The 25,509-nt window shown below is 25.5% G+C and overlaps 1 protein-coding gene across 6 annotated transcripts in view; it reads left to right on the forward strand.

The window, feature by feature from the left end:
• The window catches only part of LOC127277203 (formin-binding protein 1-like), a 34,551-nt gene that overhangs the window by 3,708 nt on the left and 5,334 nt on the right, over window positions 1-25,509 (forward strand). For all 6 annotated transcript variants that reach the window (XM_051298102.1, XM_051298096.1, XM_051298099.1 and 3 more), the window contains exons 2-3: window positions 22,453-22,568; window positions 25,121-25,171. In XM_051298102.1, the coding sequence (XP_051154059.1) occupies window positions 22,453-22,568; window positions 25,121-25,171 (167 nt within the window). The remainder of the gene's footprint in view (window positions 1-22,452; window positions 22,569-25,120; window positions 25,172-25,509) is intronic.

Below are 25,509 nucleotides of genomic sequence, written 5' to 3' on the forward strand. Positions count from 1 at the left end.
TTATCATTGAATATAAGAGGCACGATGACTGAACCTGAAAAAAAAAAATTGTAACTCATAACGGATTGTTGTATGTATATATAGTGTCACAATCTCCCCTCCACCCCCTCTCCTCTCTTCACCTGATGCATAATTCATTCGCACATACCGAACCGTCATTTTCTCCGCTCTTGGTTCGTTTCAGGGAATTTATCGAAATCCTGGGAACCAACCTACTCTCGTTGGCTACCTGAGATAATAATTCAGCCTCAGTGCAAGTCTCCCACGACGCTATACAATTCTCTCTCTCTCTCTCTCTTGGGCAAAATTATGTCAAGCCACGAAAACTGCCAATTAGTATTCTTTTTCTTACATTTTTTTTTATTTAAGAAACTCGTAAAAATTAAATCTCTGTTTTATTGTAATCTGAAGGTTGTTTCGCTTACGGTTATAGTGGAGACGAGGTGTTAAATAATGTGGAAACTGTAAATTTTACTATGATCAGTTAGGTTTTTCATTGCAGTAATTCGGAAGCAAAAATCTGTATTCAGTTTAAATTGGGATGTCAAAAGCAGAATCAAAATTGTATGCAGTTATTATTTGGAGTTTCAGAATCAGAATTTATGTTTAGTTTCGATTTGGTTTTCAGAATCCAAATTCTATGTAGTTTTTATTTGGAGTTTCAGAATCAGAATTTATGTTTAGTTTCGATTTGGTATTTAGAATCGAACAGCATTCAATTGTTTCTAATTTCGAAATCAAAATCTGTATTCAGTTTCAATCGGGATGTCGAAATCAGAATCAAAATTTTATGCAGTTTTTATTTGGGGTTTCAGAATCCAAATTATATGCAATTTTTATTTGGGGTTTCAGATTTTATGTTTAGTTTCGATTTGGTTTTCAGAATCAAAATTATATGCAATTTTTATTTGGGGTTTCAGATTTTATGTTTAGTTTCGATTTGGTATTCAGAATCAAAATTATTTGCAATTTTTATTTGGGGTTTCAGATTTTATGTTTAGTTTCGATTTGGTATTCAGAATCAAAATTATATGCAATTTTTATTTGGGGTTTCAGATTTTATGTTTAGTTTCGATTTGATTTCCAGAATCGAACTGCATTCACGTTGTTTCTGATTTCAAAATCTGTATTCAGTTTAAATTGGGATGTGAAAATCAGAATCAAAATTGTATGCAGTTTTTATTTGGGGTTTCAGAATCAAAATTGTATGCAGTTGTTATTTAGGGTTTCAGAATTTATGTTCAGTTTTGATTTCCAGAATCAAAATTGCATGCAGTTGTTATTTGGGGTTTCAGATTTTATGTTTAGTTTCGATTTGATTTCCAGAATCGAACTGCATTCACGTTGTTTCTGATTTCAAAATCTGTATTCAGTTTAAATTGGGATGTGAAAATCAGAATCAAAATTGTATGCAGTTTTTATTTGGGGTTTCAGAATCAAAATTGTATGCAGTTGTTATTTAGGGTTTCAGAATTTATGTTCAGTTTTGATTTCCAGAATCAAAATTGCATGCAGTTGTTATTTGGGGTTTCAGAATTTATGTTTAGTTTCGATTTGGTTTTCAGAATCAAAATTATATGCAATTTTTATTTGGGGTTTCAGATTTTATGTTTAGTTTCGATTTGGTATTCAGAATTAAAATTGCGTGCAGTTGTTATTTGGGGTATGAGAATTTATGTTTAGTTTCGATTTGATTTCTAGAATCGAACTGCATTTACGTTGTTTCTGATTTCAAAATCTGTATTCAGTTTTAATCGGGATGTCGAAATCAGAATCAAAATTGTATGCAGTTGTTATTTAGGGTTTCAGAATTTATGTTTAGTTTTGATTTGGTTTTCAGAATCAAAATTGCGTGCAGTTGTTATTTGTGGTTTCAGAATTTATATTTAGTTTCAATTTGGTTTTTAGAATCAATATTGTATACAGTTGTTATTTGGGGTTTCAGAATTAATGTTTAGTTTCGATTTGGTATTCAGAATCAAAATTCTATGCAGTTTTTATATTTGGAGTTTCGGAATCATAATTTATGTTTAATTTCGATTTAATTTTCAGAATCGAACTGCATTAACTTTGTTTCTGATTTCAAAATTTGTATAGGCTTTATATTCGGACTTAAAAATCAATTTAGTTTAAAGATTTCTGAAACAATATTAGTTCAGATTCAGATTTTTCACAACCAGAAACAAATCGATGTGGTACAAGTTGAGGATTTTTTTTTTATGAATCTTAAAATTTTATGTAATCTAATAATATCAGGAAAATGTTATGATTATAACGATCGAGAAAAAATAAAATTCTCCGAGACTTCCGGTCTGTTTGCGCAATCATGATTCTTGTTTCAGTGTCGCGCGCGGTTACGGAAAATTAAACTAGAATAAAAATTAAAAAAATATATATATAGAATAAAAAATAAAAAAAAAATTATTAACGAGAAAAACACCGAAACTTTCTCTCCTACTGTTATAATATTCTTTCCGGTGTTGTGGGAACAAAATCTGAAATCACTTTCTATTGAAGTAGAATCGCGAATAGATTTTGATATAATAATCACAGTGTGTGTATATGTGTGTGTAATTTGGTGAAGATTCATTGAAACAGTGTGCGGTATCAAAGACCTACGTCACGCAAATCATAAAATTATCTTTGTGTTGTACTCTCTCGTGCGGTGTATTTGTGATTTCATAGATCGTTACGTTCTGACGACATGCCTCAGATGCGCCATTCCTCATTCAATATATAGAATATAGATTCACACGCGGAAAAGTACCTGGAAAAAGTATTTAACTATAACAACACTCATTGTTGACCTAATGTTTCGTATCGCGGATATTATAACTGATATCGACAATATTATACGCGAAAACTTTTCCTTGTAAAATAAAAAATATTGATTGATTATTGCTCTATTATATTTTAATGAAAATTCCCTGAGAAAAAGAAGATAAACATTTGTTCATAACAGAATTAGGTAGTTTCGAAATTTTTTTAATAATTCCACAAAAAAAAGTGATTTTAATTGGCATTAGTTTTTGAAAAAATAATTTGATGCTGAAAATGTCTGGTTGGTTTTTTCTGCTAATTAACAATCCGTTAGTGAAAATTTTTCATCAGCTTATTTTTTTTAAGAAAAAGTGAATCTTAAAAATTCTCGTTTTTTGATTATACCTCTTGTGATGAGAAACTTTTAGTTTCAAATTAAAGTTTAAACTTCCTAATACAATCCCTGAAAAGAAAATACCTGTATACCTTTGTACTGATTATTGGTAGACATTTTTCGACCTACAAATTATTTTTCAGTCTAAGGTACAACTATTTTCTTTTCAGGGACTGTAGTCAGAAGTTTAAGCTTTAATTTGTTTTTCTTAAAAACTGTATTAGCTGATGGAAACTTTTCACTAACAGATTTGTAATAAAAATACGTAGTAGAATTAGCTTTAAAAATCCAAAATCATTGTAATCGATATATAAAAAACAATTCGATTTTATAAACCCAATGACCTTCGAGGTATTAAATAATTAAAGTCGAATATATATAGGACCATGAATTCACCTGCACATCCGGAATTTGTATCTCCCTACACTATATTCGCTCTTTCTCTCGGTATTTCTGGCACCCCTATAAATCTGGTTGAAGGGTCAAGTTAAAGGATGACAGAATCAGGTTACGGATATCGCGTTCATCTCTCGAATTCAATGACCTGCCGCATGTGATCGTGTTCTTTTTCGTCTGATGCATCCGGTTTTTTTTTAGTGATTCAACTTTTATTTTTTTTTTTTTTTAAAAAGAATGAATTATAACGGAAGGTCGACAAATTGTAATGCACTCAAGAGCAATGGACCATTTTCATATCTCTCTTTCTCTCGCGTGTGGAAGCTACGTCGACAAACATTTATCATATATATATATATAAAAGTATATATCTCTCGCTTGTGTATATTATAAATCAGGAAAAGATAAGGGATAAATGTGTGGGCTCACTCTGCAATGAGATCTTTGACATTATAATGTGATTTGTTTCTTTCCAGTATGTATAAAAAAATTGGTCTTTGTTTTCTTAAAAAACAAAATCATAATAATAATATAATAATAATATCTAAATCTGAATTAGTAGTTTTCTACTAATGAAAGAGTGCGTATTCGTTTACCAATTGAATTAGTAACAGGTTTGACTAATTTTTAGTAAATAACTACTAATTGCTAGTAGAAAACTACTAATTTAACAAAACTGAAGTACGCAACGTTTATGATAAACGATTTTTAAAGAAATAATTTTTTAAAATGAAAAATTCTGTAATTTTTTGCCTAAAAAATATTTTTTTTTATAATTTAGTTGATTAATGAAAACTACAAGAAATATTTTTTAGGCAAAAAATTATATAATTTTCCATTTTTAAAAATTATTTCTTTAAAAATCGTTTATTGCGTACTTCAGCTTCGTACTAATTTATGGAGTAAATCTGCTTACTAATTTTAAGTACTCTCTAAATCTGAATTAGTAAAAATGTTTACTAATTTAAATTAGTGACTCACTTTTTGCTTCTGAATTAGTAAAATTTTACTAATTATTAGTAACTTTTACTCAGAATTAGTAAAATTTAACTAATTCTAAAGCAAAAAGTGAGTCACTAATTTAAATTAGTAAACATTTTTACTAATTCAAATTTAGAGAGTAGTAAAAAATACGACTTACTCCATGAATTAGTAGTTTTCTACTAGCAATTAGTAGTTATTTACTAAAAATTAGTCAAAACTGTTACTAATTCAATTGGTAAACGAATACGTACTCTTTCATTAGTAGAAAACTACTAATTCAGATTTAGAGAGTAATAATAAGAATTAGTAGTTTTCTACTAGCAATTAGTAGTTTTTTTTTACTAAAAATTAGTCAAAACTGTTACTAATTCAATTGGTAAACGAATACGTACTCTTTCATTAGTAGAAAACTACTAATTCAATTTTAGAGAATAATAATAATAATAATAATAATAATAGGTAATAATTTAATATTATATTGATCTTAAGTTATGGAAAACGTCGAAAATTTAAATTGATCATTGTTATACGTAAGACTAAAATGACATAGCGGATAAAAAGATTATATTGGGTATTTAAAAATGTTGAAACTTAACGATATTTATGATAAAGGCGTTTATTATATTTCCCTATTTTTATGTGAGTCAGTTTCCGAGAGGAGATAATTTTTATTATTTTTTTTTTTTTTTATACCAATTTAGGTGGTTTTATTAGATAAGAGGACAATAAATTTCAGAAAATTTCTTTTATTTAATACATGAGTTTAAAAAAAAAAAATTCCATTAAAAAATTTTTAAATTAGTATTTTTTATAAAGTTACTTTACTTTTTAGGTGTTTTTCTTTTAAAAAATGAAATTTTTCATCATCTACAGATAGAGATTCTTTTTTCTTTTTTTCATTTTTGTTGAAATTTTGTTAAAAACATTGCAGATTAAATTTTTCATAATTTATGTAAAATATAAATATATTTAAAACTTATGTGTAATCTTTAATCGTTGAGCACGTACTTATAATTCTTGAGAATTGCAAAATTATTGCCGGAAAGTTTATAAATGGCAATAACGTGTCTTTTTTTTTTTCTTGAAAACACTCTTCATCTTTGTTAAAACAGAAACCAGATCTTTTATATTTAAATACGCATACAACGCAGTAAATACGATCATTTCATATACGTTTTTTATTTAAGTATTATATATTTGACATTAAAATTATTATTTAAAAAAAAAATAGATTGAATTTGTATAATTTCTTTTTTCCCCTAACTTTCTCTGAATTTGAAAAAAGTTTTTAAAAAAAAAATCTCTTATGCAAGTTTCAAGGGGGCAAACAAAAAAAAAAAAAAATTAAAATTGTTTCTATAATCAAGAAATTCTTGTTATCTATTCCTCTTACATAAATATACGGTACTTTCCATATATTTATAATTATATGATTGAATTAAAATTATAATAGAAAATATAGTATATTTAAATCTATTCGATATTCTTGAAATTCAAGTTTTATACATGGAATTTTGAAAGTAGCTTTCCACTTAATTTTTTTTTTTTTTTTTATTGGTATTTTCAATCATTTGATTGTATTTCCTAGAAATGATATAAATTATTTATTATTATTATTATTTTTATTATTATTATTATTATTATTATTATTATTATTAATGATAATTTTAACCAATGACAGTTTTAAATAACAATAAACAATAAAATAAAAATAACAAAATGTCATTAAAACGTTTTGTATTTTTGAGGCTATTAGCGAATCTATTAAACGAAAAATTATTATGTTTTAAAATGATTATGATAATTTTTCGTAAACATTGAAAATTACTAATTTGAATTTGTGTAATTGTAAAATCTATATACGACCAATTTGTGTACATATAATGAAAATTAAAGTGCAGTATTCTTTTTAACGTTCTCCTTAATTCTCAAACGTTAAATATTATAATAAAATAGAAATATTCATATAACAAATAACCCACTTTCCAAACTACTTAAAATTCAGCGGAAAAATCTGATTTAGTGAATGGGAACTTTATTTACTTGTTTTACTCTAATCTTTTTTTTTTCTCTCTCTCTCTCTCTCTTGGCATGAATGAAAGTATTTTACTATAGCGTATATATATATATACGTTTGAACCTGAACCAATGCTATATAGTTTGATGATGTTTGTTCGTCTGAAGTATGTCAGGAAAGTATCAAATGTTGTCTTATCTCAAATAATATATATATATATATATAGGTATAAATTTATTCCGCAGTGACACTTTCAAAATATAAAACATCATTTTATTTTCTATAATTATTTCTCGATATGAGTCTGATATAGATAACACCTTCACTTATATATACCTCTCTCTACTATTTCGACGCACGAAATAATTAAATATAGATTTTTTTTTTTTCTTCAAATATATTTAATTACAAATCGTGTGTCATCGTTCTAATTTGTTTGATCGGAAATGAAGTGATAAAACTTGTTTCTTTTATTTTTATTTTCAAACTTTTTTTTTTTTAATTTTATGGAATATCGTAAAATTTTTCTCAATATATTTTCTAGATAAATAACAAAAAATTGAAATTAGTACCTAAACAGATCCAAGATATTAATTATTAAATTTTCTTGCTCTAAAAACATTTTAATTAGAAAAAAAAGAAACATGAATACGATAAAAAATAAAATATTAAAAAAAAAACATTTTCTGTTAAAATATTTATAAAACTTTACGCTAAGTGATTAAGATAATAATAATTATGATGTTGAGAGGCGAATCTAATTGGATTAATATTTATAACTTTTTTTTTTCCTATTGACTATTTTCTAAACTAAACTATAATCATCGAATTAGGTCTCAGAATTAGATAATAATAATTTTAAAATTAACTGTTAATTGCTCTTATTGAAATTAATTTTTTCTCATTCACTTTCCCATACGTAAAAAATAGAATCGCGCAGCCCTTTTGCCTTTTTAATATATTTTATTGTCTAGAGAATTTTTTCGGTTGTGCCCTCGACTCTCCTGAATATTTTTTTTTTTTTAAACCACTCACTCTCACTCTTTCCCCTGCTCTCGCTCTCGTTTATTTATAGGGATTTGGCGTAAAGCGCGTGGGTGGGGCAGGTTCGCACGTGAGGACATTTCACATCCTAACAGCCTTGTACACGGTCGTATAGTTGAAAAAAAAATAATTAATTTTTGATTAACAAAAGCAGAGAAAATCATGTTTTTTTCATTATTTAAAATCATCAAAAATGTTACATTTTTTTTTGTAAATATTGAAAATTAGGGACGCATGAATTTCCCGCATAAAAATCATGAATTAGAATTTTTATTTTTAAAGTATTTTATTAGAAATATAATTATTTTTTTTAGACGAATTAATTTAAATTACAGAAATTACAATTCACCGAATTTTAATTTGTCCGAAATTATAAATGGCCGAACAAATAATCGACAGAAATTTTTAAAATTGACCAATCACGATTTTTTTATTTTGATAATTTCTAATTGGGCAATTTTAAAAATTTCTGTCGATTGTTTGTTCGGGCATTTATAATTTCGGACAAATTAAAATTCGATGAATTGTGAATTTCTGTAATTTAAATTAATTCGAAGCACAAAAAATTACTATTGAATAAGAATTATGTTTAATTAAAATTCGATTACATTAAAATTCTCTTTAAATAAAAATTGATGAAAATAAATTAGCTATAAAATAAAATTCTGTCAAAACAAAAATTTGTTATCTAAAAATTTTTTTAATTTAAAATTTGTATAAAAAAAAAAAATTCGAATACTAATTCGGATAATGAAAATTCGTCTAAAAAAATAATTATTTCTCATCAAACATTTTTGAAATGAAAATTCGTCTAAAAAATAATTATTTCTTATAAAATTCTTTGAAATAAAATTCTAATTAATGATTTTTATGGCATAATCATGCGCCCGGAAAATGAAAATAAGTCTTTAAGAAATTCATTTGCATTTTGTTAAATATTCACTGAATTTTCGAAATTGTGAGAAAATTCTTTTGTTTTTTTTTTTTTTTTTTTTTTTGCAAGACATAAGTGCGAATGAGTGGCAAAAGAGTCTGAAGGAGTCCTTTTCTTTGCCGCGGGTGACAATAATGAGGACAGTGACATATTGTTTGTGTGCAAGTTTTAAAAAAAAAGAAATCTTTTCAAGTATTTAAATTTTTTTTAATTTTTAAAGTGTAGTAATATAAAAAAATTTGTTAGAAAATTTATACTAATTATTTATTATAATAATTAGTAACTGAATTAATTATTACAGTTTAACTTTATTATTAATAATTATTAATAATTACACTTAATATAATTACAAACTCTCGGTTACAATTATAACTAATATATATTTTACAAAATGCAAATGAATGCCATTTCAATAAAATAAATCGTATTAAAGAAAAGAAAAAAAAAGAAATTTCTAAACGAGAGCATTTCTAGAATAAAAAATAGGTGTGGAAAAATCAAGACTGTTATATATATATATATATATATGTGAAAGTATATTATAAAGGTGTAAACTTGTCACACACTATTTATACAAAAATTTTTTTTTATATTCGAATTAAATATTTATTTGAATTAAATAAAAATATATTTATATCAGAGGTAATATTAAAATAAAAATCTAATTATTTTTAATCACAACTATAAAATTATTTATTTAAAACAAATATTTTGAGAAAAATTTATTTTTTGGTCGGTATTTAAAGAATTAGGTTATATTTGTATTTTTTCCACCTTCTCTAGATAGCTGTGATTAATTCTTATTGATGATTAATACTCTTTTTTTTTTGTATCATTTTATATGGAACGAATGTATATCTTATCATTCACCTGTGTTTGTTGTTTATTTTTTCTTATATAGTGAAACACTTACATTATCATTCATATATATATGGGAGAGTAAACTTACATGTTATCTGAATTCAATATTATAGAATGCTATAAATATTTCCTTCATACATGCAATAGATTTTGTACCATACATATATATATATATATGCAAAAAGATTCTTCATTTATAATGCTTCCGCTTTCGAGTCCATGTGTTGCTCACTCGTCCATCGAAGAAACGTGAAAAAAAAATGTGGTTTGACTTTCGCGAAACGGGATATAATAATTCTCGTCGTGATACGCATCCGTAGTTGCTGGCGTGTATAAAAATAAAAAAAAAAAAAAAAAAAGAAAAATACTCTATACCGTGGTTGTAACGCTATTATTGCCATCGTTGATGCGTGCGAAAGTTCAATTGCGACAGAGATTTGTTTTTGTCTTAGGTATTTATGTGAAAAAGAATTGTGATTTGGATTTTTGAAAATTTTGCAACTTTTTCTATTTCTCTTCACACTCTAAACACAGAAAATTATAAGATATTAAAATAAGCTGCAACGCTTATTATTTTAATCCAATTTTGCTTATTTTAATCCATTTTGGTATTAAAATAAGCAAAATTGGATTAAAATAATAAGCGTTAAGCGTTGCAGCTTATTTTAATGCCTTTTAACTTTCTGTGATAATAACTAATGCCATAGTAACTAACTGTTACCACAGTAACTAATGCTACACAGTAACTAATGCCACCGTAGCGAATGCCATAGTATCTAACTGTTACCATAGTAACTAATGCCACAGTAACTAACTGTTACCATAGTAACTGTTACCACAGTAACTAATGCCACCGTAGCGAATGCCATAGTATCTAACTGTTACCATAGTAACTAATGCCACAGTAACTAACTGTTACCATAGTAACTAATGCCACAGTAACTAACTGTTACCATAGTAACTGTTACCACAGTAACTAATGCCACAGTAACTAATGCTACACAGTAACTAATGCCACCGTTGCGAATGCCATAGTATCTAACTGTTACCATAGTAACTAATGCCACAGTAACTAATGTCATCACTTAAAATTAAAAGGCATTAAAATAAGCTGCAATGCTTATTATTTTAATCCAATTTTGCTTATTTTAATCCATTTTGGTATTAAAATAAGCAAAATTGGATTAAAATAATAAGCGTTGCAGCTTTTTTTAATACCTTATAATTTTCTGTGTGCATGGAACAAAATTTCACATTCTAATTACACTCTAAATCTGAATCAGTGAAAATTTCACTGAATTCAGATTTAGAGTGTAAGCTAACTAGTGGTTGAAAATTTTCGTATAAGATTTCGTCTAGAATCTAGATGATTAAGTAGGTTTCATGAACCCATTAAAAATCAGAGTTTCCTAGTTTCTAGTTAATGTATTTTTTGCATTTTTTTTTTCAATGCAATTGGGACGTTTGGATTTTTGAGATTCTGAAATTTCCACTTCCTGTTATTATTATAGGTTCGAGAAATTTTCGGAAAAAATAGCGCCAAAAGGCCCATCTAAAGCAAGTAGAATGATTGTTGTTATTGACAATTGTTACAATCCTTGAACCCATAGTGTGTGGGACTCGTTTCTCATTTTCTTTTTCAACTTTCAAGAGAGATGTGAGAGACCTCTCGTCTATAAAAGGAAAACGAGGGAAAGGGGAAGGCCCAGGGGTCCGTTTTAGCTTTCAACATTTGAAAGCCGACGAGAAGAGGACCGGTTATTGTATACTGCCTTTTACTTAAAAAATTTAGCCTCATGTTAGTTTTTTTCAACTATTTTTAAATATATAGAAATTTTAATATTGATTAAAAAAAAAAATCTTTTTATAAAGAATTTTTTTGAATTTTGGTATAATTAATTATATAGGAATGAAAATAGGTAAAAGATTGATTTTGCAGAAGTTGAAAACTAATTGCTACCTTTCTAAGGCTTTTACTGGAAACGAGTTACTCTCTTCAGAGACAAGGTGATTGCCATGCCCTGACCTGGGGCAACATTCCAATATTCTATGTCCGTTTTCTTCGGAGAGAGAAATAGAAAGAGAGAGAGAGAGATTCATTATCATTGATCGTAAATTAAAATTAGTTCGATATTTTACTTTTTGCCAACACGACACAAATTTCCATAGCGCAATCTAATGATTATTTATTGCCACACTGATAGTACGCAGCAACTGTTATTTGTGATTAATAAAAATAAAATCTTGTAACCTCTTGAACTATTTAGATTAACTGTTTCTAAATTAAATCTTGTTTTACATAATTAGTATACTAATTTTATTGAAGCAAAGAAGAGATTTTGTTTTCTGCTCATCATCACGAAAAAGGGAGTGTCGACGTTAGAGTTTTAACAGGTCGGGGAATATGTTTCGGATCCTGTCGTCAAAATGTCTTGTTTGTTTTGACGAAGGCAGGAAATTTGTAGTTAGGAGGATGTGTAATTACTCATGTGAATAGAGAGAGAGAGAGAGGCGAGTGTCCGTACCAATATTATGTGATACTGTATATATGTATTTATTGTAAAGGGTGCGTTTCTTCGGTCAAACGATCAGAATCGTTTTGTCGTAAAATCTTTCTTTTTTACGCTTGGCATGGTTACAGATATATACTTAAAGATGAAAGTCCAAAATTTGCCCTACCCTTCTTGGGACATTATACTTTTTACTGTTTTTTAATTACTCACTTCAATTTTTTTTTAATCAACTCTTAGTTATATTAGCAAAATGCATTAGTCGCACTTAATTTCGAAATGTTAATTAGTTGCAGATGACTCAGAAATTGATTATACTTATCATTTGTGTTTGTTTTTTGCGTTCAAAAAGAAATCAAATGATATGCAAAAAAAAATAAACTGCAAATCTAAAATTTTAAATATGACATCAAACCGTTATGAAGAAATTTATTTTTTTTTTCCCTTTTATTCTTTTTCCTGTCAATAGCAATTATCTTCTTAAATGAACCCTAATGAATGACAATAACTGACAGAAACAATTTCAAAGTATGACTCGACTCTGTCGTAAAATATAAAAGGAATTGCTTTTATAGTAGTCAAATAAGGTTTATTATTAAAAATTATATATGCACGAGTTTTTCTCACGCGATAGAAGTATAAAAGGTGTTGGTTCAATGTTCTGTTTGGTACTTATTTAAGCAGACATCCTCAATTTATATTCTCGTCAGTATCTCATTAGTATCATTACTATATCATTTCACTATATCGACTCTCACCTTTTATTTTACTTTCAGAGAGACTCTTCCGATTATTTTTTTATTCCATTTCTATATAAATGTCTGATAATTATTTTTTGAATCCGATAAAATCAGAAATTGTTATATATCAAAATCTTTTATGTTTCAAGAATCTAGATACTTGAGATTAATATCTTATAATGAAACACTTGATAATAATCAATAATAGATTTACAAATGTCAATTTTTAAAATCTTTGTGTATTATTTTTACGTGAGTTGATAAAATCTGATGGAAATTTTCTGAATTTGCAGAAATAACTTAATCTTTAAGACAAAATAGTTCTCTCTAAATCTGAATAAACACTTAGAATGTGTCAAAAGTCTTCCACGTAGAAAAATAAGTGTATATGCACTTAAAACTAAATGAAACTTCACTTATTTTTGAGTGAAAACCACTTATTTTTCTACTTTTAATACATTCTAAGTGAAATTTTACTTATTCAGATTTAGAGAGTTGATTTTAAAAAACGAAAATTTTAAAGAAAAAATGGTAAATAATTATGAGAAACAATAAGATAGGAAATAGATAGGGGTTCAGATAGAGGTTTTAAAAACGAATTGTCACAGAAAAGGTGAATGTTCATGTAGGATCGATGAGGGTGGAACGCCCCAACTCGATTACGTGACTCATAGTTCACATTCCCTCCAACAACCAAAACTTTTTCTCTCTTTCTATATGTATGGCACTTTGGTTTTTCTGTATATGGTTCTATAGTTTCAGGGATAGGTTATCCTTCAATCAAAATTTCATTTCTTCTTCATCTCATATGCTAAGGGAAGAAAATGTGACCTCTCTTTCTCTCTTATATAATCGATAAAAAAAAAAGAGAATGTTGGATCTTTATCCTCTCTAGTTTTATGGTCCTAAGAAGGACATTAGGATTCCCTTTCATATTTTAAGATAAAAACCTTGCTCTTGAGCTCTCAAGTTTCATCCAAGTTCACCTTTTATATTCTAATAATCGTTGCATTCATTCTACTTTTTTGGAATTTGAATTTTTTTCCAGTTTCAGTTTAACTGTATAGGAGAGTTATTTAATTGCTTTATAAATAAAAAATTATTTGACAGAATTTCTAATTTGTATTTTGTTCAAAATTGTAAATGGCCAAACAAACGAGACAGAAAGAATTTGGCACCATAAAATTGTGATTGGTTTTAGAAATAGCGTCGAAATCTTTCTGTCGTTTGTTTTGTTCGGCCATTTGCAATTTAGGACAAATGAAAATACAAATTAGAAATTCTGTTAAATGATTTTTCGGAATTCGAATAATATTATCAGATTTTTAAAAATAAAAAAATGTGTTAATAATAAAATAAATACTGTTATCATTATATTATTAGAGCCGTTTTATATTCGAAAAAGGATCATTTTCAATAGTTTAATCAACTAATAAAATGGTTATCTTGAGTAATAAAATGCCCAGAGGTATATATTTATTACAAAAGCAGTAACTAGTATTTTTGGAATTTTATAAAAATCGTTATTTATTATTCTATAATCAGATTTCTATAAGAGGTTGAGAAAAACTGGTTATAATACGCACCAATATATAGAATTATTATGGAATGTTATATATATAGGCCTCGAGTTACTTAAAATGTTAATAATTTCTGTTTATTGGGTAATATTATATTTTTTTTTAAAAAGTTTTATACCGCAGCTGATGAACATGTGCCTATATATATGTTCAAGAAACGGAAGTGTTTATATATAAATACGTTTATATATATATCCTTAGAATCAACAGCAGGTGTTTTCAGGGTACCTGGTTTTCGCATAAAGCGCCCTTAATTTGCTTCACGACGACTGTGTCCCTCTAAGTAGACAAGTGCACTTAAAAAAAAAAAAGTAGTACATAGCCGATGACTCACCCGCAATGTTCCCTATTGCGTTTCCCGTCTATCGACCTGCAAAGAAAAGCCGGAATCGCCCGAGCAATTTGCCGAGAGAGACTCGAATCATACACGGAAAAAAAAAGTAATTTTTACTACTTTCGGAGTAAAACGGGAATTGTCCGAAGTTTCTGCGCATCTCTACGGCAATTTTTACTCCAAAAATAGTAAAATTGACTATTTCTGTATAGTAAATTTAATTGTCTCCTTAGTAATTTTTACTATTTTTGGAATAAAAGTTGCCAGAGATGCGCAGAAACTTCGATCAGTTCCTGTTTTACTCCGAAAGTAGTAAAAATTACTTTTTTTTTCGTGTATTTAAACATTTTTTTTATGGAGTTTGGGATTCATTTTTTGATGGGAATTTTTATTTGGATTAGATTCTATATAAATTCTGCTGTTCAAAATAAAAAACCTAGTAAGTCGCTTTTCCGTATGGATAAAAATCGGTTTGATTATTGACTTTCGAACCTACGCGACTTACTAGGTTTTTACTTTGGGCAACAGAATTTATATAGAATCTAATGCAAATAAAAATTCCCATAAAAAAATGAACCCCAAACACCATAAAAAAAATGTTTACACACTAATTTAAAATAGTATCAAATTGATACTAAAAATATCAAATTGATATAAAAATTTGTATCAATTTGATATTTTTGGTATCAATTTGATACTTTTAATTTTGTGTGTAAATATATGATTCGAGTCTCTCTCGGCAAATCGCTCGGGTGATTCCGGCTTTTCATTGCAGGTTTTTGACTATTTCAGTACTCTCTAAATTTGAATTAGTAGAAAACTACTAATTCAATAGCGAGAATTGAGCAACTAATTGAAAATAGTTAAATTCTACTGAAATATCAGTTAAAATAACTAATTGACAGTTAAATAATTTAAGGTTATGTTTGAAAATAACTGAAATATTAGTAGATTTCGTTTTACTATTGTTTCAGTAACGTTTTCTACTGATAATTAGTGGAATTTAACTAATGTTTCAGTTATTTCTTACTGTCAATCAGTTAATTTTTACTAATTGATGTAGCGAGAATTAAGCCAGGTTTAGACTGCTAATCAGTAGTTTTCTACTAATTCAGATTTAGAGAGTACTCTGAAAAAGTTTTCATTTCAAAAATTAATATAATATAATTCAAAAATGGGAAAAACTCTGTTTTTGTACTAGTATGAGACTTACTTGTTTCTATTTTACCAAATAACAAAAATTAATATGATTAATACTAATTTTCAATATTATTTGGTCAGAAACTAGTACGTTTCATATTACAACAAAATAGTACACAAATTTTTACCCATTTTGAAATATATATTAATTTTTGAAATAAAAAAGTATATTTGAGGAAAAAAATGAATTTGTCTCGAAAATTCCACTTTCACTCTCACCCGTTACATAAGTTTTATATATATATATATATGTGGACATAAATCACTATTTTCACGCGAAAAATGATATTGAATAAAGATACAATAGTTTTTTGTATACATAAAACAAGAAAGTAATAACCCGTCGATGGCACACCTCGGAAAGAAAAGATATATATAATACACGAGATCGATGATTTCAGCCTCTCTGAATCATTGACGCAATCATCGTGTGTCTATATACAGTCAACATTCAACGACGAGAGAGATAATAATGTTACATGTAGTGCGGGTGAACCTAACGTCGATTTAAATCTCCTTTCTTAAAGAGTTATATACTATATGTATATGTATATACGAGAGTTTAAGAATCATTTTATGCAACTTATATTCAACATCAGTATTGTTAATCAATTCATATTGATCTTGTATATATGATTCCTCTGATCAAGAATATTGATGAGTAAAATTATATAATTGAAAAATATGAATCAATTAATTGCGAGAAAAAGAATAGAATATACACTCAGAGAAATGGTATATTTGTCTCCGATTCTACTAACTCATTTATTTGTTGCAAATATATTTTATTTCATTAAAATAAAAAATTTATTTGAGGCAAAGAAAAATTTATTTGTGACAAATAAAATTTTTATTTACAACAAATAAATAAGTTAGTAGGCTCTGAGACAAATAATATACATTTATTTAAGTCAAATATATTTTATTTGGTTCAAATAAATCATTTTTCTGGGTGTATATTGGTAAGCGATGAATAAATAAATTCTAAAATTAATAGAATTTTATCGGACGGATGATATTGGGACGCATGATTATCCCATATAAAAATCATTAGTTAAAATTTTCATTTTAAAGAATTTTATTAGATATAATTATTATATTAATTTTTAAACAAATTTTTACTTAACATAATTCTTAGGCACTGAAATTTTATTTGGCAGAATTCTTAAAACGCCGAATTTTCATTTGTCCGAAATTGCAAATGGCCGAATAAACAATCGACAGAAAGATTTTGGCGCGATTTTTAAAATCAACCAATCACGCAATTTTATGGATAATTTTTTGATTGGTTGATTTTAAAAAGCGCTCCGAAATCTTTCTGTCGATTGTTAGTTCGGCCATTTTGCAATTTCGGACAAATGAAAATTCGTCGTTTTAAGAATTCTGCCAAATAAAATTTCGGTGCCTAAGAATTTTGTTAATTAAAAATTCTTTAAAAAAGAAATTCTGACAAATGTTAATTTGAAAAATGAAAATTCTCACTAATAATTTTTTACTTCATTTTTCGAATTAGCATTATATATACTGAAAAAAAAATTTATTTGATTCAAATACTCGATTACTTGACAATTATCAAATAAATATTTATTTACATATTAAATAATTATTATTTAAGTCAATTAAATGGTATTTGTTTCAAATACAGAAATTATTAGTCAAAATACAATTTATTTAATTCAAATAAAAATTATTTGGTTCAAGTAAATAATTATTTGATAATAGAGTCAAGTAATCGAGTATTTGAATCAAATAAATTCTTTTTTTGGCAGTGTAATGACAGAATTTCTATTTTTAAGTGAATTTTAAATATAATTTTTTTTATTTTAAAGAATTCTTAAAACGCCGAATTTTTATTTGTCCGAAATTTTAAATAACAGAACAATCGATTTTGGCGCGATTTTTAAAATTCACCAATCACAAATTATCAAGAAGAAAATCGTGATTGGTGAATTTTAAAAATTGCGCCAAAATCGATTGTTCTGTCATTTGAAATTTCGGACAAATAAAAATTCGTTTATAGAAGAAATTTTGTCAAATTATATAATTTTAAAAATAAAAATTCGTGTAAAAGTTAATTATTTCGAATAAAATTCTTTAAAATGATAATTCTAACTGTAATGATTTTTATATGGGTTTATGACTTTAATTGTAAAGAAAAATTTCTTAAAATATGGTGTTTCTTGAAATGTGTCATGAACATTTTTCCCTTTTTCGCGATTCCCAAGGTGAGAATTGTAAATATAAGGAAAACCAGTACCTTTTGCATATTAACGAAGTAATAATTGGTCAGGGACGTGAACTTTGAGTTTATCTGGAGCAAATTGATATATATTAATTTTATCATATCGGATAAATTGGTTTTTTTTTCCTTTTTTAGGAAAATTACAAAATTAATTAATAAAAGAAATTAATTTTTGATAATATTTTTTTTAATTCGAAACAATATAGAAGAAATTTTTTATATTTGTAATTTAAAATTTTATTATAATAATAAAAAGCCCTTGAGCAAACAAATAATACAAGTTTGCTGGAAATGAAAGTAAAGTAGCTGATTTCGAATGCCAGAAGCCATTGGATTGAGATCAAGTCTCTCTCTCTCTTTCTCTCTCTTTCATTCTCTTTCTCTCTCATTCTTGATTTTATTTCACCTTATTTTACTCTGTCATCTAAGTTATAATTCACATGTTACATTATTTGCACTGAAAAAAAATTTATTTAATTCAAACAATTGACTATTATTATTAAATAAATATTTATAGCAAATAATTTTTGAAACTAATTGAACTTTGAAAAAATAATTGGTATTTGAAACAAATTCTATTTATATAATTGTATCAAATAATTATTTGATACAAATATTTATTTGACACAAATATTTATTTGATAAAAGTTATCAATTATTTGAATCAAATAAATTTTTTTATTCAATGTTCTCTGAATAAATCTACACGGCAAAAAAAATTATTTTTTTTTTGTTGATAATAATCGGTTGACTATTATCAAATAGATATTTATAAATAATTTTTATTTGAATTAAATAAACTGTATTTGAGCCAATAATTTTTGTATTTGAAACAAATACACATTTAATTGACTTAAATAATAATTATTTAATGCAAATATTTGTATTTTATTTTTTAAAAAAATATTTATTTTTTGTCAAGTAATCAATTATTTGAATTTAATAATTTTTTTTTTTAATGTTTATTTAAATGTAGATTTTTCTTCGACTCTCTTTCTCTTTTACTGAGAGATTTTTATTCATTTATTCAATCTAAAGTGAAGTTGCAGATATGTCCTCTTATTCCCATACCTTCTTTTGTATGCTTGGAGAATCTAGACTCTCTATCGAGTAGAATATAGTAAAAGTCGAAAGACACATTCGTCCTTGAACGATAACGCCTTGCATTCCTTCGAGCTAGAGACACAAAAAGGACACCCACGTTTTTCTGAAAATGTCTTTTTTTTAAATATATTTAGGTTCAAGAATGAAAAAATTTTCCGATTGTCTAAAAAAAAAAAAAAAAATTCTCTAGGTACTTTTAGTTTCTCAATTTTTTTTAATCCTGCGACTCTACACCCTGAGAAAAATTATATTTAAACCAAATATATTTTATTTGAGTAAACTTTTTATTTGTTTTAAATAAAAATTTTATTCGACATAAATATATAATTGAACCAAATAAAATTTTATTTAAACCAAATAAAATTTATTTCAAATAAATAAAATGTCTAGTTTGCATTTTTTTCTGGGGTGTAAAGGAACAAAATCTACATGAAATTATTAATTAGAAGGATTCGTTTGTAAAGTTACGCCAATCTTATATCAGTTTTCACTTTTCGGACCTGTTAAACAGACTCTGAATCCTTTAAAACGTGATTTGCGTAATTCTCTATTGTCCCACCTCCCCACTCTCTCTCTCTCTTTCTAGCTGGTGTATTTGCCAATTGTTATTTGAAAAAAGAATAAAACGGTTACTTTTGAAAAAAAAAATTTACCAAATAATTTTTAAAAATCAAATAAAACTATATTTTGATTATTGGGCATTATATTATTATTATTATTTACCAATAATTTCAGTGTTTAAAACAAATATCATCTCAAATAATAATTTTTTGATAATAAATATTTATTTTTGATAATAGTCAAGTAACCGCGATTATTTAAATAAAAAAAGAATTTTTTTTTTTAATTTATATTTTCCGACCAAATATCCGTATTAGGCATTAATTTTGAAAAAAAAAAAAAATTTCTCTGAGTAAATTAATAAATTTTTATTAGCAACCCACTATTATATATACTAACCGGATCGTTCTTAATATGCGGTCTCTATATACACGCATGTGCAGTCATATAGGTTGGAAACTTTTGCCCGAGAAAGTGCAGAGGCGGTGTCACTTAATAAAAGTTGAACGTCTGATAGTACTTATTCAAGTAAAACTAAGAATCTCAACTGCATACATAGTTGAAACAAAAGCTCATATCCATTGTTGGAATTAAAAAGTCTTCTCTTGCCAAAAAAAAAAAAAAATTCCAAAATAAATTTTTTGATAAAATTGCAAAAAAATTAAATATTTATTTGTTTCAAATTAATTGAATTAAATAAAAATTATATTTGCGCTAAATAAAATTTTTTATTCTGATGATAAATAAAATTATATATTTGTGCTAAATATAATTGTATTTGCGCTAAATTAAATTATAAAATTATAATTGTGCTAAATCAAATTTTATTTTGCTAATAAATAAAATTGTATTTGCGCTAAATAGAATTTTATTTTGCTGATAAATAAAATTATATTTGTGCTAAATCAAATTTTATTTGTGATAATTAAAATTTTATCTGTGCTAAATCAAATTTTATTTTGCTTATTAATAAAATTATATTTGTGCTAAATAGAATTTTATTTTGCTGATAAATAAAATTATATATGTGATAATTAAAATTTTATCTGTGCTGAATAGAATTTTATTTTGCTACTTAATAGAATTATATTTGTGCTAAATAAAATTGTATTTGCGCTAAATAGAATTTTTTTTTGCTCATAAATAACATTTTATTTGTGATAATTAAAATTTTATTTGTGTTAAATAAAATTATATTTTGCAAATAAATAAAATTATATTTGTGCTGAATAGAATTTTATTTTGCTGATAAATAAAATTATATTTGTGCTAAATAAAATTTTATTTGTGATAATTAAAATTTTATCTGTGCTATATCAAATTTTATTTTTCTATTTAATAAAATTATATTTGTGCTAAATAGAATTTTATTTTGCTGATAAATAAAATTTTATTTGTGTTAAATAAAATTTTATTTGTGATAATTAAAATTTTATTTGTGTTAAATAAAATTATATTTTGCTAATAAATAAAATTATATTTGTGCTGAATAGAATTTTATTTTGCTGATAAATAAAATTATATTTGTGCTAATTAAAATTTTATTTGTGTTAAATAAATTTTATTTATTTAAAACAATTTTAAAAAAAAGTTATTAAGCTCTGAGAAAAATATATTTTTTTATTTGCTTCAAATAAATTTTATTTGTCTGAAATAAAATAATTTTCTTTGTTTGTAGTTTTTATTTATTTTCTTTTGTTTTTTCTATCATAATTTATTTTCATTGTCAGTTTTGTTGAATATTTAATTCTTATATTATATATATATAGACAATAATATGATTTCCGTGTGTATAGAAATGTCGCAGTTTTAGAAATCTTTGTATAATTAAATACATATATATAAACGATAAAGCACGTTTTGCACACACTAGAAAAGTGGACTGGAAATCGAATAGAGAAAGAAAAAAACTGGAACTCCGATAAGACGATTTTACAAAGGAACTTATAATCGAGTTTCACTCATGTCTCTCTAACCTAGTGACTGAGATCGAGTTAAAACGATTAAAATGTTTTATGTCATTTTGTTTAAAAAAAAAAAAACAATTCTTTTTATTAAAAGGTTTCTAAAAAAATTTTTTTTTTTTATTAAAAAAAATCACTCTGACTTTTGAAATTTAAAGAAAAATAATTTTAATAATTTTAATATTTAATTAAAAAAATAGAAAAATTTGGATATTTTTTTTTTTACACTTTAAAATTGAAAAAAGAATTTAAAAATAAATAAAAATTTAATAATTTGAAAAATAACTTTAATTACTATTTACTTTCATGGAAAATTATAATATAATAATATAGTAATTATATAAACATAATTCCTGTCTATAGAAACTTAAGCTTTTGTTTTCCGATAATTGTCTTTCGAGAGAAATTATTCAAGAAATAAAGAGAGAGAGAGAGAGGTGTTTATGTCTAAAAATAGACAGAGTATCGTTGAATCAAGCATTTCACTTGACTTGCTCATACACAATCACTGTGTTTCGTGATAAGTTCACAAGTCACGAAAGTCTGTGTCTAGGGTCAGGGATCTAATGTATAAACGCGAATCGATTTATAACTTTTCTAACCATAAAGGTTCTTGCCTCATTTATTATTATATCACTATATTATTATTTTTATTATTATTATTATTATTATTATTATTATTATTATTATTATTATTATCATAATGTGTAGAAATTGTTATAGAGAGAAAGAGAGGCGTTACAGAAATTTTTTTTTTATTCTCATTAATTATTATTATTTTCTCAATTATTATTTTTTGATATTAATTGCATTATTTTTTTTTACAGGACCAGTTCGAGAATCTGTCCCTTCACACTCAAAAGGGAATAGAATTTCTAGAACGATATGGACACTTTATTCGTGACCGATGTGCGATAGAGGAAGAATATGCCGCGAAATTGAGGTAAAGTATAATTTTTATTTTTTTTTTTTTACAATCAATTAAATGTGAAAACAATTTTTTAATTTTCATTTTGCAATAAATTTTCAGGGTGGCCGCAAATCAGGAAAATTGTCCCAAGAAAATTAGGGTTTCTTAAAAAAAAAAAAAAAAATTAAGGAATATTTTTTATTTCACAAGAAATTAAAAAATTTTCTTTAGGGAAAAATAAAAACAGGAAATTTTGCGGACACCCTGCGTTTTTTTTTTGTTTGTTTGAAGGGAAATTTATTAAATAATTATATTTCTCTTTGGTAAATTTTAAATTCGATTATTTTTGAAGAATAAAAATTGTTTTCATATTTTTTGGAAATAATTTTTTCTTAATTTTGTAGTTTTTGTTTTTGATCTCTCACAACAAAAATCATTTTGCAATTTTTCGGAAGGATTTTAGAATTATTTTCTATCTTTGTTGTTTTGAATTAAAAAAAAAAGTGTATTTTTTGAAAAAATATACATATAAGAAAAATCGACTTTGTGACCTTTCGAATTATGTCGCCAAAAAGAGAAGTTAGTGTATCTCACGCATCCCGTGTGTGAGTTCAGGGACTTTTAAGCTGCTAATATGTTATTAAAGGTCCCCTTGTTTGTCTCGTGAATGCCCTCCACTGTGGCACGCATTTTTATTTGTTTTCGTTATTATTATTTTTTTTTTTTTTTCAATTTTTTCTTCCTACAGGATATGGATGAAAAAATTATAATTTAAAATTGTCATTTTTATATTAGTTTTTTTTTTGTCCAATAGAAATAGATTTTTCGATCGAATTTCTTTTATTTCTCAGCTGATTCTCTCTATATGTATATATAGTTAATTAATTTGCGTAAGCTCCACAAGTATCATTTCAATTCTCTTTTTCTCTCTTCATGTCCCTCATGTTTTATTCTACAAGACATAAATTAAACGACGTGTGTCTTTCATCTTAATGCGTTGCAATTTTCTTTACGCACGCGCTTCTTTACGTCAAAAATAGATCGAAATATTTTGAAATTCTTGATGAAAAAAAAAAAAAAAAAATTACGTCTCAACTTTGGAGAATTGTTTCTTTACTCATCAATTTTTTTTTAGAATTTAATTTGGAATATTGGAAAAAAGATAAAATTAGTTTTTTGATTTAGTTTTATATTTTACATTTTTTTGTTTTTATATTTTTTGAAAAGTTATTTTTTTTTTTTTTTAAAGGTCTTATTATAATGTTCGAAAGTAAAATGATTTTTTAACGTCTGAAACGTTATAAATTCCTGAAAATTAACGACGACGACGACGACTCTTTGTCATTGACCCTTAGTTTACATACGCGAAAGCTGTACCAGCTGTTTTCTAATTTCTTGTAACGACAACATTTTCACAAGTGTGTTAAAACTATTATCGTCATCTTAAGTACCAAAAGATGTTCTTTTAGAGAGAGAAAAAAAAATGATGAATAATTGAAAAAAATGAAGTTTTGATTTATTTATTGTTTCTATCGTTTTTTTTTCTATTTTCATTATTATTATGGTTTAAACAGTTGAGTTCAATATTAGACGAAACCGCTCCTAAAACTATGTTAAATCTTGCTTACCAAATAAGCACGTCTATGCGCCTACGTGCCGGTTTGTTAAAGCATCGTTCGATGGTGTCATATTTTCTCTAAATGACGCAAATTGTGTGTTTTGTTCCTAGAAAATTGAGAGAGAAAGAGACTATCGTGATTTTAAGAAAAACATGTATTATATTTTATATTTAAAAAAAAAGAAAATAATGAAAATATTCAATTTCAATTAATAGTTCAATTTTGGAAAAATTTGAATTTTCAAAATCTTGATTTCGGACTATAAAAAAAAAATTTGATTTTCTAAAAATAAAATTTCCTATTTTTAAAGATTTCTCAATAATATAAATAAATAATAAATTGACAAATTGTTTGAGTTTCAAAATTTCGTTTCGATTAGAAAAATAATCGAGATTAGTATTTTCTTTTTTTTTCTCAAATACATGGAACATACGCACACATATAAATAAGAAACCAGGTGTCCTGAATTCGTATTACGTAAATATATGATCACTCTACTTTCATCGTTAATTTGTTATGTATTCATGAGCGTGAGCGCAAATATTAAACTTCCTATTTTCCACTTATTCGAAAAACATTTCATATATATTTGTACGTACGTGATTTTTTTTTTTTTTTTTTTTTTTTTATTTGCATTCGAAAATATTGAATCGAATCTCGTAATATTTGTAAACTTGTCCAACTTGAAAATTGTCTTTTTATCAGCTTCCTTATTGATCTGCGGTTTTTTTTTTATTTTAATTTTCATTAAATTAATTTTTATTTTCAGCTTCCGCGATTTAAAAATTATTTTTTTTCGTGAAATTTTTGTTTTTATAAATATTTTTGAATAAATATCAATTTATTCAAATTTATTATTTAAATAATAATTTATTATTTATTATATTAATAAATTATTAATTATCAATATTAGTTAATTCTGATTTATTATACATAAAATTAATATTCTGTTTTTTTCATTTACAGACGCCTAGTGAAAACTTATCAGCCAAAAAAGAAAGAGGAAGAAGATTATCAGTGAGTATTTTTTTTTTTAAATTAATTATTTTAATTTAAAAACTTATTTTTAATTATTCATTTTTATGACATTTTTTTCAATAATTTATTATTAATAATAAATTTATAATATGAAAAAAAAAAAATTATAAAATTTTAAAATGATTTTTGAAAAAGAAAATTTTTTCTTTTTGTTTAGAAAAAAATAAAAAAGTGGACAATATACGTATAAAATATATTAAAGCAGATGCTATTTTTCCTCTAATTGATCTTGTGTATATGATTGAAAACAGAAGCTCAACTCTTTTTAAAGTGCGTAGGAGGTTTCATAAATTCAGTAGCGCACTTGAACATAATAT

The sequence above is a fragment of the Leptopilina boulardi genome, unplaced genomic scaffold, assembly GCF_019393585.1.
Source record: "Leptopilina boulardi isolate dan_hultmark-lab unplaced genomic scaffold, ZJU_Lbou_2.1 LbouV2_165, whole genome shotgun sequence".
In the NCBI taxonomy this organism is placed as follows: Eukaryota; Metazoa; Arthropoda; class Insecta; order Hymenoptera; family Figitidae; genus Leptopilina; species Leptopilina boulardi.